Source organism: Calcarisporiella thermophila, assembly GCF_041956535.1.
Source record: "Calcarisporiella thermophila strain CBS 279.70 unplaced genomic scaffold VTP21scaffold_11, whole genome shotgun sequence".
Classification (NCBI taxonomy): Eukaryota; Fungi; Calcarisporiellomycota; class Calcarisporiellomycetes; order Calcarisporiellales; family Calcarisporiellaceae; genus Calcarisporiella; species Calcarisporiella thermophila.
Genome location: NW_027192201.1, coordinates 193,456 through 207,232, shown reverse-complemented (window position 1 = coordinate 207,232; position 13,777 = coordinate 193,456). Strand labels below are relative to the sequence as shown.

At 43.5% G+C, this 13,777-nt stretch overlaps 6 protein-coding genes across 6 annotated transcripts; 2 read left to right on the top strand and 4 right to left on the bottom strand.

Annotated features, from left to right (window-relative positions):
- Positions 1-507: 507 nt before the first annotated feature.
- VTP21DRAFT_1202 (uncharacterized protein) lies at positions 508-2,056 on the top strand (the record flags this gene model as incomplete). Its single annotated transcript, XM_069391264.1, has 6 exons — positions 508-702; positions 776-1,027; positions 1,100-1,288; positions 1,350-1,477; positions 1,542-1,767; positions 1,838-2,056. The coding sequence occupies 6 exons, from the start codon at positions 508-510 to the stop codon at positions 2,054-2,056; spliced, it is 1,209 nt and encodes a 402-aa protein (XP_069251323.1).
- An 897-nt stretch (positions 2,057-2,953) lies between these two features.
- Positions 2,954-3,978, top strand: VTP21DRAFT_1201 (uncharacterized protein; the record flags this gene model as incomplete). The annotated part of the gene is made up of 4 exons (XM_069391263.1): positions 2,954-3,271; positions 3,383-3,515; positions 3,584-3,745; positions 3,815-3,978. The coding sequence occupies 4 exons, from the start codon at positions 2,954-2,956 to the stop codon at positions 3,976-3,978; spliced, it is 777 nt and encodes a 258-aa protein (XP_069251322.1).
- A 159-nt stretch (positions 3,979-4,137) lies between these two features.
- Positions 4,138-5,392, bottom strand: VTP21DRAFT_1200 (uncharacterized protein; the record flags this gene model as incomplete). Its single annotated transcript, XM_069391262.1, has 7 exons — positions 4,138-4,177; positions 4,233-4,356; positions 4,431-4,811; positions 4,870-4,993; positions 5,069-5,192; positions 5,260-5,273; positions 5,351-5,392. The coding sequence occupies 7 exons, from the start codon at positions 5,390-5,392 to the stop codon at positions 4,138-4,140; spliced, it is 849 nt and encodes a 282-aa protein (XP_069251321.1).
- Positions 5,393-6,082: 690 nt separating this feature from the next.
- On the bottom strand, positions 6,083-7,990 carry VTP21DRAFT_1199 (uncharacterized protein; the record flags this gene model as incomplete). Its single annotated transcript, XM_069391259.1, has 1 exon — positions 6,083-7,990. One exon carries the CDS (start codon positions 7,988-7,990, stop codon positions 6,083-6,085), a length of 1,908 nt encoding a protein of 635 aa, XP_069251320.1.
- Positions 7,991-8,679: 689 nt separating this feature from the next.
- Positions 8,680-10,899, bottom strand: VTP21DRAFT_1198 (uncharacterized protein; the record flags this gene model as incomplete). The annotated part of the gene is made up of 7 exons (XM_069391258.1): positions 8,680-9,340; positions 9,419-9,744; positions 9,808-9,876; positions 9,950-10,148; positions 10,212-10,279; positions 10,341-10,669; positions 10,878-10,899. The coding sequence occupies 7 exons, from the start codon at positions 10,897-10,899 to the stop codon at positions 8,680-8,682; spliced, it is 1,674 nt and encodes a 557-aa protein (XP_069251319.1).
- Positions 10,900-12,294: 1,395 nt separating this feature from the next.
- Positions 12,295-12,945, bottom strand: VTP21DRAFT_1197 (uncharacterized protein; the record flags this gene model as incomplete). The annotated part of the gene is made up of 1 exon (XM_069391257.1): positions 12,295-12,945. One exon carries the CDS (start codon positions 12,943-12,945, stop codon positions 12,295-12,297), a length of 651 nt encoding a protein of 216 aa, XP_069251318.1.
- Between the last annotated feature and the right edge of the window lie 832 nt (positions 12,946-13,777).

Below are 13,777 nucleotides of genomic sequence, written 5' to 3'. Positions count from 1 at the left end.
GCTGGGCAGGGACATCAAAATTAGCCTTAAAGAAGTGGGTTTTGTATATCATTATCACCCCCGCTCCTGTAAAAACGGGCATTGAGTGGGAGGTTTGCTAACAGGAACGATGTAGGGGAAATATGCTATTTAGTGCCAGTAAAAAAAAAATCGCTGGTGTCAACGACGCTTACATGGGTTGTTGCGAAACTCTGGCTGGATGGAGCGAAACGGAGAGAAAGCACAAAAAGCGATAGCATTTGTAAAAACATAGACCGTTCTGAGTTTGTTGAGTGCTTGCTATAAAGGCAAGAAGGCTTAGCCCACCTTTAGGCTAGTTGTGCTCACAAAGACATATTTTAAGGCACACTTATAAGATACATGGGACCAAGCTCGCAGGACAGTTATTTTATTGCAATGTGGGCCTTTTTTTTTACGCGAGAATCTCCTTTTGGTCAACTAATTTCCAATATCCAATAAAAGAAACAACAGACTTGGTTCAATTTTCCTAAAATACACGCGTCAAGAATGTTTTTTCTCGCGTGGATGTTAATTCCACTCTACAATGGCATCACATACAGCCTGATTGCTGCCTCGCTACCACTCGCTTTTGGTGCTTACGGGAAGCATGCGGGCCTCCAGCTGTCACTGATTCTGTTTGCATATTCATTTCTTGTAGGAATAGTGAGATTGGCATGTCGTAGAAAGGATGCTAGATGGGTGGTAAGGATGGATCTCTTGAATACCTTAGAGCACAATAATCCAACTACTTCCTACTGTGTTTCCTTGAGTGAAGTTTTATGCTTTTAAAGCGACTGAGGCCGCTGTGCTCACCGCAGCAATCCGCGCTATTTTCACCCCAACTGGACAGGGCGCTACGAAGAGCGCCATTACGACGCTCTCTGTATGGGGATGGGAGCATGTGCTCTGGTTTTCCGCTCCCGCATTTCTCCTCCTTGAGGGTGTAGGCTCCATACTTTTGTCACAGCTTATCGGCCAGCTAACAAAACAATTCATCGAATCGAAAGACGATCCTCTATTTTACCAGGTGAGACAATTTCTGGCTCTCTGGGTTCTACTAGTCTTACAATAGCACGTTGCTTTATTGTGTGAATATAAGGTGAGTTTTCTAGTAGCATCTGCAGTTGTATACGCGGTGTCAGGTGTATTCATCTACGATTCACTGCATTCGCCATCATTGAGCATTTATTCGGCAGCTGGAATAATCGCCGCACTCGTGCTCGTTGCTGGGCTTACCATTGCAGCTTTTTACATTGGACGAGGCATCATTACAGAGACTGCTCTAATAGTATATTGCTCTAATATGTTGAAAAGTACCTCATTTCACTCAAATATATTCTTTACTTTAGTTTGCATATATCGCCGTCTCCCTATGGTTTAATGTCGCCTCGAGCACTGCTCCAGACTTGGAGGAGAGAATCACACGAAATCAGATCAACCTCGAGCTCTCCTCTTCCTTGAGCTATCTTTCTTTTACGTAATTGATTTTCATTTGAATGGCCACCTTGGCCTCCACTAAAATGCTTGCTTTTATCTTGTAGCTTTTATGAAACCCCTCTCAAAGAATATCTCAGTCAATTTTCATCCCAACTTAAACTGATTCAACCGACAATCACTGCACTATACACTTTAACCTCATGGCAACTCCTCGCGGCCCTACTCTACCGTCTCACCATACTTGCAGCGATTTTGCAGCTCTTGCCCACCATTCGACAGCAGGACGCTTCATCCGATGAGGCAGAACGATCCAACCGTGATACTTCAGAGGTAATTTACACTTGTCTTCCTGGTTACTGTGGGGAGGATCCTCTGATTTTCTGATCCCTCAAATCGCTAGAAGCTGAGCCCATTTGAAGTTGCGCGTGCCTTCGTCAAACCTCTCCTGATTGCCGTATATACCCATCTTTTGTTAGTTCATTTTGGTCACCTTGCCGAGAGCAGCCCGCTATGGCGATGGGTGAATGTCTTTGTGTGTATTGCTCTGTATGCCTCAGAGCTACAGTTTGGAGCTGAAAGAGACGGGGAGGGGGGATGGCCCATATTCTCGGATCAATAGATCACTACCTAGAGATCCCCATTTTCTTTTCTGTAAAATATTTGTTTCGAAATAGAATGGGCGAATCTCGCGTCTTGTTCCTGATGAATATCCAAAACATAAGATAAAATGGGCTGTACATCACATATCTGTCCAGGTCGCTAAACTTTGGCGCCTGGTCAACCAATGAAATCTTCCTTAAGCGGAAGTTGCTTTTCGATCCCGTATTGGGGCGGTGAGAAAGCAATCTACGTCCATAGCTCAGGAAACGAGATGCCCACCGCCAAAGATCGGTTGTTGGATATGGGCATCACTCTTGATGTCTACCATTCCACTATTACGTGGGTTGTCTACCCCAATCAATGATGCAGAGATCAATGAGAATGCGGAGCTCAAGTAACGATTTGTACCAATCGATAATTGAACAAGGAAAAGCACAAATGTATTATCTCAATTCAACTCGAGTCAATTTCGAGTAGCCTCATCTCATTTCATAAAGACAGGCTAAAGTAGTACAAACACAAACATGATACCTCAGAAGATAAATATACGTACTCTACAAGGCAATATTCGAAACAGACCACAAAGACCTTTGGGGGGAGGAGAGGACGTGTAGAAGAGTTAACTAAAGCTCAGAGATCCTTATGGATCTATGATTCAAATGAGGAATGACGGAAGTAGATGTCCAAGAAAGAGGTAGAGTGAACGTCTCAGGATGAGGATGTAGAATTGACTATTCCATTCGCTGCAAAAATGAGCTTCTCTAAGGATCAAGGATAAGAAACGCGAAAAAGAACAATAATAATGAGACTGCTCTCGAATTGTTTGGTTGTGACTACTTTTATTTTGTATTTGATGAACGGTCCCTATTCATTTACTAACTAATTCTCGTGCCAGTTCCATATTGCCTTCATCATCATGACACGCTACACAAGAGCATTTAAAAAGACCCATGTGGAAGCTGGTGGCTTTCAGGTTTCTCCTCTCAAGCCTGCTCAAACTGAGTCCAATTCCTCCGTCAACCATTCCGATGCTCAACCCAATGCCACATCGACGCATGAAGGGCCAAGAGGGAAGAAGAGAGCTGCAAATCGAGATGAATCCGCAGCTAAAGACAGAAAAACATCCGAGAGTAAACCAAAGCGGATAAGAAACGAAAAAAAATTACAAGAATGGAAGGCAAAGCGATCGGAAGCCAGAAGATTACAGAGACAAAAACTAAAGCACCAAAATACAGTAAGTGTTGATACCATGCCGTGATACCCACGGCCCCGTCTTCCTCCTCATCTCTCTTCCCCCTATTTAATTACATTAAGCTTATTGAATCCTGTCTCCTTCTTTCCATAGATATGCTATGTGTGTCGTGAGAAGGGACATAGCGCCCAGATTTGCCCAAAGGCTGCAGAGACCGGCGTTGGTATCTGTTATAACTGTGGGTCATCCGAGCACACGACAAAAACTTGCACAAAGCCAAGAAACAGTACTCTTCTAGTTCTCTCTTTTTTAGCATTTTCTGTGTGTCTAACGGACGCCTTCTTTTTGCCACAGAAAATCCTTACAAGTTCGCTTCATGCTTCGTTTGCAATGGACAAGGGCATTTGGCGAGCCAGTGTCCACAGAATTCAAAGGGGCTCTATCCGAATGGCGGGTCATGTAGGTTCTGCGGAAAGGTGGACCACTTGGCAAAGGATTGCGCACTCACAAAAGAAGGTAACCAAACTCTCGCCCCATGTCTCCATTTGCACTTCGCTAAACAGTGTTGGCTGCTTTTGAACATAGAGGTTGGGACGAGCGTGGTTGGGAAGATTGATTTGGAGCACGGCGCAGATGACGACGACTTCCATATTTTTGTCTCCGAGAAGAATAAATTGCAGAAGGAGGTGAAATTGGAGAAGGCCGTGGAGAAGCGCCAGGCAAAGGCAAAAAAAATCGTCAAGTTCTAACCATAGTGTCCATAACAACATTAATAATTATAATAATAACAATAAATATTTCAGCCTGTGTATTTGATGATCACAACACTCTCATTTTCACTTATTTATTCCAAGTAGAGAGGATGAGCAATGGTAATACATGGGGGATGGGATATAGGAGATTGGTAATCAGATCGCAGAGAAAGGCATCTCCTTCGTCGGTTGCAGCCTATACATTCAGAAATGAACAAATGTAACCCTACCCGGCCAAATTCTAGACTTACCAGTTGTCCTCGGAATAGTCCGCGGTGCCATCGATACAGTGGAAGGTGTAGATGTAGCGCGACTTGTCCGAGTAGTTGTGCTTCGAGCGATGCACAACCGAGCCGTGGATCAGCACCAGTGTGCCTAATCAGAAAACTCTTAGGAAAAAGAAAGAAAGCAGCACATGTAACGAGATCCCGGATGGGAGAGATACCTACCTGCTTTCACCTCTCCTGCCACAAACCTGCTCTCGTCCACCTCCCCGTCTTGGCCCTCTATGAATGTACGAGTTCCCTCCTTGTCACGCTTCATCCTCCGCGTAATCGGGGTGGTCTTGTGCGAACCAGGGATGAATTCTAGACAACCGTTGGTGGTTGTGCAATCCTCAAGCGCGAACCAGAAACCCGTGGCAGAGAGAGGCTCGGTGTAGAGGAAAGTGGAATCTTGGTGAGGAGGCACCACTCCGCCAATGCGTGGCTGCTTGAATATGAGCATAGATTGGAGTACACGAGGCTCCTTCATCCCAACTCCACGTGCGATATTGGAGATGGTGGAGTTGAGGGAAACTTTACGAAAAGCGGGATCGAGCTCGTGTAGTGCTAGAGTAGTGTTAGCTGTGGGTTACCTAATTTCACTATCCCATAGATTCATTCTCACCATGCCCTATCTTATTGACGGCTTTTGTTTTATCCACCGCTAGTTTCCCGCTTTCATCGAATGCATCCTTCTCATAGAAATAGCGGATTTTATCCCCGCTCTCTAGAAAGTACTTCTCGTCATTCTAATTGGCGCAGAAAAAAACCATTAGAGCATGAGCATAATGCCTTTGTAAGCAAACAGACTATAACACTACAACATTCTTTGCCAAAAACCGAAATACAGGCTCTTTTTCGGGATTCAGCTCCTCGAGTAATTCGTGGGCTCGTGTCAGCAGTTGCTTGCAGTCCTCAGGATCTAAAATGTCCGGGATAATAAGGTATCTAGCGTAATTTTAAAGAAAATTATTAATGATTTTACGCGACACGCTCCATTGCCACCTATACCCACCCGTCTTCATGGAACTGAAATGAAGATAATTCAAACGAAGAATTAGTACCTCTTTCACAGGAAACAGCAGCCCATCAAATTAAAAACCAACCTGTTTCTTCTGCTCCTCGGACAGTTGATAGTTTTGCTTCATTTCCCTCTGAGACTTTCAGGCAGGTTATGGATTGCTTGGTGAGAAAAACGGTCCCTCCCCGCCTTCAGAATTTTGTGGAGAAGACTTATGAAGGTCTATGAATGTTGCCAAGCCACATATCCTCTTTCGAGGCGCAGCGTAATGAATCGAGATTTCTCCTTGACAGATCGAGTCTGGAATCCCACCCAATTTCTCTTCACCCCCTCATGTCACAAATAGGGCTCCCTGAACACTGCTTAATTGCCATCGAGACTGGCCTGAGCTCTTGTTTATATGGAGGAGAGAAAAAAAAAAAGAACTCAGAATTAAAATAGAGGTTCTCTTGGAACATGTGGAATGGGAATACCTTGCAGGGCAAAACCCTACTATGGAAAATTGCTTCCCGGCTAGAACATTTAGAGAAGGGCGACACCGGCATCTCCCGTAAAAACGGGTCACTTTTACAGATGATCTCAAGTCTTTGCCATCCATAGTATCGAAGAAACGCTTGTCAATTTTTCCTCTTTCAGCGATAATATCATAATAGACATTGTTCAGCGCTATTCGAGCATGAATGTAAAAATAAACCAATACATCTTTAACCAAAGAAAAAGTAGTGTAACATCATATTAAAAAAAGGGAGGGAAAGATACTAGCACACTGTTAAAACAAAACTAATAGTACGGACAAAACAGCGGTTCTCTTTATAAGTTAAGAAGATAGTCGTTGCATAGCAAGCATGGCAGCAGCCGTCGCCCTAGCAAAAAGCAATTGCTTCCACTCATCCTCGCCTCCGCTTACATTTCCTCCGCCTCCGGGGACATTCATGTCTCCAACCATTCCGTTCATACGCGCCATCGCCGCCATCCACGCAAGCTGCATCATCCGAGGGTCAACATTCGCTGTGGCCGAGCTGGTATTAACGGAGGGCAAGTGGGGGCCCGTCTTGTTCATGGCAGATGGGCCGCGGGGACCCTCCCCTCCCGCTGCAGAAACTGGGATAGTAGGAACGTTTCCTGGGTTGGAATCTTTCTCTATCTTGGGCCTCTTCACGCCAAGCCCCGGCGCTCCGTCCGCCTCCTTTCCGGATTTCTCCTTGCGGTTGCGCTTCCGAATGACATCGGTCTTCAGACTCAGGGGTCTCACCACGCCGTGAAGTTTCAGGAAGAGCCCGCAGGCGTTGCACAGTGTCTGGCCGTCAGGACTACGGCGCCACAAGGGTGTGGTGCGGGTTGCGCAATTTGAACAACTGACGCCCGAGCGCTGTTCGGTCTCGAGCGTGCGTTGTTTGAGGGAGGATTTCTTGGTGGCGGTGGAGGTTGAGGCAGAGGGAGAAGCGGATTCTTCGGAGCCACCCAGGGCGTGTAGTCCTCCCACGTCATCGCCACCCCCGCCGTCACCTGGTAACCCCCCACGACCATGACGCGCGTGTAGTTCCTCAAATCGCAATAGGGCAGTGGTACCAGCCTTCATTTTATTGTCGCGCTTGGGAAGCATTGCCATTGCGCCACTGTCAGAGCCATCGGCCATCGTGGAGCTGGGAGCAACAGTGGCACCCTCGTTGCCTTCGCTTGTCGCATAGAGATCGACAAGTTGCTCAAAGCTCAGATTGGCAAGAATCGCATCGGTAGGGTTGCCAAGGGTGGTAGAAGGAGTATTCATAGCAGCAAAGTGATGATCGAAAAATTCGCCCTCGCTCTCTGGAGGGGTCATGAGGGTGGAGCGGCCAACTGGGTTGCGATTCATTGCCGCCATGGTAATCGGAATGGCCGTCACTAGGGGGTTGCGTGCTCCCGAGTTGATTGTGGCGATAGGGGTAGAGTTCGAGCGAGAGCCAAGTTGCGGCTTCGACATAGCAGAGGAAATGGCACTAGAACAGCTGACTGAAGTGTAGGTATTTTTGCCTGATACTTTGATCTCATGGTAGCCTTGTTCCGTTTCGGACTCGTCATCCGAAGACAAATCATGTGGAATCGTGATGCTGGGTGCGGAATGGCGAGGTAGCATGTAGGAGGAACGCAAGCTATCTGGGTTTGCCTTGGCAGCATTACTGCAGGGTTCCGGAGCCATATCAACCTTGACAGCGGCACTTGTTGAAGCAGATACTTTGGCGGCTGTGTCTCTATTGGCATTTATAATGGTTGGGGCGGAACCAGCTCTTTTCTTGAGAGAGTTATTTTTCTCATTCTCGTTTCTTCTCTTCGACAATTTCATCGCCATCATACGCCAAGTCAAATTTTCCAGTCTCGCACCATGCGGTAAATTATCTTTAGCTTTGGTGTATAGGCGCCATATCTGGGCGGCAAGAGGATCCTTGTCCCTTTCGCTCTCCTCTCCCTCGCTGTCTTCATCTTCGGGAGAAGAGCAGTTAAAATCCTCTTGCTCCTCATCGTGTTTCTTCATAGGGATTGATTTCTTAGCAGGGCGCGGGGGGAATAAATCTTCCGACAGAAGCGCGGTCACAATGGGGGGTGAGGGTAGCAGTGCGTGCATGGGAGTAGGGGTGCCAGATGGGGATCCGTGCGAGTCATGAGGAGATGGCGGAAGTCCAGTGTGATCAGCAATTCCAATGCACACAGAGGTGGGTTTAGTACCCAAGTGCTTGGTGAGAGTTGTCATTGGGGTAGATAATTGGCTTCATACAAAAATATAGATAACAAAAGGTTAGTAATCGGTGGGTCCAGCATAAAATAATGAATACTCCAATAAAAAAAAAAATACTAATTGCTTTATCTAATAGATGAGTAAAACCATCCTCATCATTTCCAATTCCATATAGAATGGATAGATAAGCATTACTTATAATATTATATATATATTTTCTCTCAAATATTTTATATAAACATCCCATTTCATTGTCCCCCATTGTCATAACTTGGAAAATTTACCTGGTTTTTTATTTCTTCTCTTCTTGTAATTACTTGGAGAATGGTTTTGCAAAAGTAAGAAAAAAAAAAACAAAAGTCTTTTATCAAGAGATAAACGAGAGCTGGGACTCCGAAACATCTCGTTTACGTCGACTGTGGCTCGTCATATATGATCAGAGTAAACCTAGCTAAAATTCACGAGAGACATTTCAGATGATCGCAATCTGACTCCATAATATGAGTAAAAATTAGTAAAAAAAGTAATAAAATATGTTTATTGTATAAAAAAAAAATAAGAGAAAATGGTAAAAAGAGGAAAAAAAAAGGGGAAGGATAAAAAAAGACAAACCAATTTTAATACCAAAAACAATAAGAAGAGAGAAAAAAGGTAAAAATATTCCCTCTAAAATCTTTAGGAATAAAAAAAATATCGAAAAAATTTCAAATGTAGCGTTCCTGGCGTCCACTGCCATGACCCACACTCACTCCGGAGAGCGAGCCAAGCTCTGATGGATTGTATGTAAACCCTTTAAATTGCTCCTGTACTGTCTCGCTCAAATGGCTGTCTGCAACAATCGAATCAAGCGGGGGCTCACTTGTAAATTCGTCGTCGAAGTTGGAGGTATCCAAAGGATTCTGAACGGAGGGTTTGAATGGAGGCTGTACCTTCTTCTCCATCAGTTTGCGCCAGTCAACGGAGGCGAAGAAGGGGTGCCTCTTGATGTCCTGTCCACCGTTACTGCCAAGTCGCTGATTAGGGTCACGGGTCAGCAAACCGGTGAGCAGGCTGCGGGCCTCAGGAGAAACATCGCTAGGGAAGGTTAGCTCGTCATGCAAGATTTTACGATACATCTCATTGGTGTTTTCGTCATAGAAAGGCGGGAGGCCAGTTAACATCTCATAGAGGAGAATGCCAAGAGTCCACCAGTCCACCGCCTTGGTGTAGCCTTGGCCAAGAAGCAGCTCGGGTGCAAGATACTCCGGTGTGCCGCAGAAAGTATTTGTTGTGTCATTTTCCGCCATATTCAACTTACAGAGACCGAAATCGCATAGTGCAATATGCCCATTGTAATCGATGAGAATGTTCTCGGGTTTCAAGTCGCTGGAAGGGTGAAGAGTTAATTAGCACAAAATGTAAGTTAGTTACACCGCTATCAGCGGAAATTTAAACTTTACATACCGGTAGATAACGTTGTATACATGCAGGCACTCCAAAGCGCAAAGAAGTTCTGCTGTGTAGAATCGAGCGCGCTCCTCCGAAAATTTGCCCTCCATTTGCAAGTGATGGAACAACTCTCCTCCATTAATAAAGGCAAGGACTAGGTAGAGTTTTTCGGGGCTTTGGAAAGAGAATTTAAGCGGGATAATGAAGGGGTTGTTGATCTGCGCTAGCACTGTGCGCTCTGCTAGTGTGTGAGTGACCTCTGAGCGCGAGACGATATGAGCCTTTTTGATAATTTTCATTGCATAAATACGGTTTGTATCTCGCTTGCGAACCTGCATAACCTGGTGCAAGGGTATTTATAATGAGTATGATCAAGAGGTATCGAACCCATATATGATATATACCTTGCCGAAGCTTCCTTTCCCAATCACTTTCAACAAATCAAACGAATCGATCGTCAACGGCTCATTTTTCTAACCCAACAAGACAAAACATCACTAAGGATTTCATAATTCATGTTCTCATGCTAAGGTGTTAAACTCATACTTGGTCTCGGCGATAACATAGTTGAACATGAAGATGACCAGTGCCACCTTGCAAGGGATACCACTCATCTTGCAATTTCTGTTCATTGAAGCTTGGTTGAAGCTTTAAGGTGCCCAGGAATATATCATTCCCTTGTTGGGTGCCTGGCGGTGAGCGTAGGTAGACAGTAAATGTGACATCTGAATCCCTCGACACGTCGCTGTCAAAATGAATCACAGCTTTAGAGTGGTTATAATGCAGGTAATAAGGCAATAAAACTTACAAACTTGCACGATATTGCCATACAGGATTTATCATATCACCTCCCAGAGGGTCGATCATAATTTCGTTCTGATTAGAGAGCATAGGTTAGCATGGCTCTCCATATTTCCTTCTGAGAATGACCTATTACTTTATCGAATTCAACAATAATGTACGGCAACCACCAGCACTGCTTTCGAGCCCACGAATCTCTATTCACTCTACCGGTCTGATGCTGCGAAGAAAAGGACTGTTGCTGCTGATGAACGGATGAAGGTACGGGCGGAAGACGCACTCCGGGTGGTACAGAGAGTCCACGACCCTCAAGCACACGCACAAGCAACATTCCAGAGCGCACAGCCGGCTTTACCTGTTGCTGCTGCTGGAGAGATGAAACGCTGTTGGTGGCGGATGGAGATGCTGTAGACGAGTTAAGGGGGCTACCAGTGCCCGATGGAGATGATGTGCCCTCCTTACTCTCTAGAAAATGGAGGGAAAAAAAGCAGCGAATAGTTTATTAGTTGAGCGTCCGAGATGTATTTGGATTAGAAAGCAATGAGAATAAAGAGAGTAATCAAAGAGGTTCTGAGAATAAACAATAAAAGCAAATCTTCAACGTAGACGAACAGAAATTGCAGCTATTTGAGTTGCTAGAAGAAAAATGTGAAAATTAAGAAGAATAACTTACTTTTTAACCAAGTCATGTTCATCTTGGGCTGCGTTTTATGTTGAAGATGATCTTGTAATTCAAGTGTGGAGAGAAGAAAAATGGATGAAGTAGGAAGTGGTGATGAAAGGCAAGAAAACCGACAAGAAGCACTTCTTTTGAAAGATGAAAAGAATTATTATATGACAAATCCTTGTAGTAAATATCTCGAGCCAGATGATGGTGAAGTGCTAAAAAAAGTTGCGTTCAAGCCCGCCTTCATCGTTCTTAAAATTTATTACCTTGGAACATCAGCCACTCGATTCTGTCACATACTTGACCAAAAATTCGCGACAAGCCTAATTTTATATTGAATTGATGGCGAACTATTTTGTCTTTCTCCGCCTTACGCGAAAGATGTAGCTTGTAGCAACTCAAAAATTCCACTCAATATAGATATTCTATCATGCTTTATGTGAGCATACACGAATACTGCCTAGATAGATTCTTTGGATCGAATCGCTAGTCTATAAATTAAACCGGGAGAACCTTAGAAAACACTGACGACACTACCCGACCTTGTATCAAAGCAAACAAAAAAGGACAGATGCTGTGGCAAGAGTTATCACAGCTAAAATGTTCTAGTTCTGCAAAATTATGTTCGTTGGACAGCTAACTTAGCCAGGATTGCCAAATTCTTCACCAGGTCCAGATATTTAAATGGTAATATTCACCTGCACTGCGAGTTTCAGCTTTATGAAATCATTTTCTTTACCCAGATTCAGAGCCGGTCTGCCTTCCGTAATGGCAAACTGGCTAAGCTACACAATTGTTATGAGGTTGCCGCCAGGCAAAAACAGGAATTTTCAATAAAAACTAATTATTGCTTAGGAAAAATATTCGTTCCATCCAATTTCTCAATATGGAAACACCCGAGAACCGAAAAACCCTATCGAGAAAGTTAATAATCCCATGGGCTGCAGAGAGGGCTTCTTGTGAAGTCAGGGGAGCGAGGTTTTGTCTTGGAGCCCTTCTTATTAACTATATCAACTAATTTAGCATGCCCTTTTTTACATTTGGCATTTGACCAAATGTAAAAAAGCAAAATTGTTGGCAATCAATACAAAAATAACATCTATACAGTATTTCCATTAAGCACACAACTGCCCTCAATAGCTAGTAAGCAAGCTATATCATGGCACTCCAAAGCAAGTTTGTCAACTTAATCGCGACAGGATACCTAATTCGTACATTTTTCTTAAACACAAGCATGCTTGAGGTCTACTCTTTTCTTAATGAAACTGAATTAACTTCTGTGTATGAACACATACACCCAACTGCAAATGAAAGAAAATGTAAAAAAAGAATATGTGATATATTTGTTATATTGAAATTAATTTTAGGTTAAGCAACATTAGGTCTATTAACTCGTTATAAAATATACATAGGAGTTATTGCGTTATAAATTTTTGATCTTCTGACGAACAATTTCAGTCTCCTTCTCTAACTTAATAGTATGGATTTTCTTAACCTGGCCTGAATCCTCATCATCCTCCTCCTCCACCTTCTCCTCATCTTCCTCCTCTTCGGCACTCTCACTGTCTTCGTCTGATGATCCCAAATCAAACCCGTCGCTATCGTCATCCTCTGGCAACTCTGACAGTGGCGGTGCCTCGCCTTTTTCCATTTTTCTTAAAAATGCTCGCCTCTCTCGTTCCCTCATATTCCCCAAAACACGCTCTATGCGCAATTGTTCCTCTCGCTCATCCTCTGCAGTCTTTTTCGCCGGAACAATCTCCTTCTTCTCTTGACACTTTGCACATACTCCTCGTGTTCGTGCGCATGGATCACATAAGATATGATAGGCATCTTTGATGGCTTTTTCCTGACAGCCGACACATCGCTTCGGGGTGGTGAGAGGCTTGTATTTGCGAAACTTCTTACGCCATTCAATAACTTCAGTACACCGCGCGCATAAACCTTGAATCGGAGAGGCTGCAATCTTTTTAGTTTTTTTGCTGTTTCGATTATGCTTATATGAGAAAGTATTCTGGTACTTTTGGCCCGGTTTCTTCCCACTGCTGGTGGAGACACGTTTCGATTCTGACATGATTCTATAGAAGCAGATACATTAATAATGGTCTCATTGATAATATCAAAGCATAAATATGATAGTAAAGTTGTAAAAGATCAGAATGGAGTGATTTGTATATTTGATACACACATAGGTGTTTCGTGTCAAATTAGTATTAATATCATCATAGAAAATGTATAATAATGGTCAGTTGAAACTTACACAAACAATTTGCAATAGAAATGGATAATGGATATATACAATTGCCTTGAGGTATCTAGATTTAATAAAAGAAAAAGAGGTTAAATTCGGTGAGAATGTTTTATATAGCAGAAACACAGCCTATAGACTCTCAAACAAGCCTTACCTTTATAAAAGAATTTGATATTTCACAGTTACAGAACTTTTATACACTGTTTATCGAAGAGAAGAGATGAAGACAGTGCAAAAGCTTGTACACCTCCTTTTGTTTATTTATGCGAGCTATCCCAAAAATTATCCCACCGAGGCTTGTCTGAGCGACAACGGTTTTATTGGCAGTGTAACGTCACTAATTTGAAGAGGGGAGGATGTGCGCGCGTCGGGTAAGGATTTAACTAATATTAAAAGCACTTTTTATTCTATATATATATCTGTTCGTAATTTTTTAAATTTCCCATCCATCATCTCATCTCATTTCATCACCATATGCCCTTAATACTCCTACTGATTTCTGGAAAATCGGATACTCGTCAATTTCACTCTTTTACGCAGTTCTTTGGGATTTATGAGCATATTCCGTATTCTTACCCGTTCCTTTTTTGTTGCTGTTGAAACCCTTAATTCCAATCCTTTTTTTTTCTATCTCTCTTCACATCTCCGTAATTTT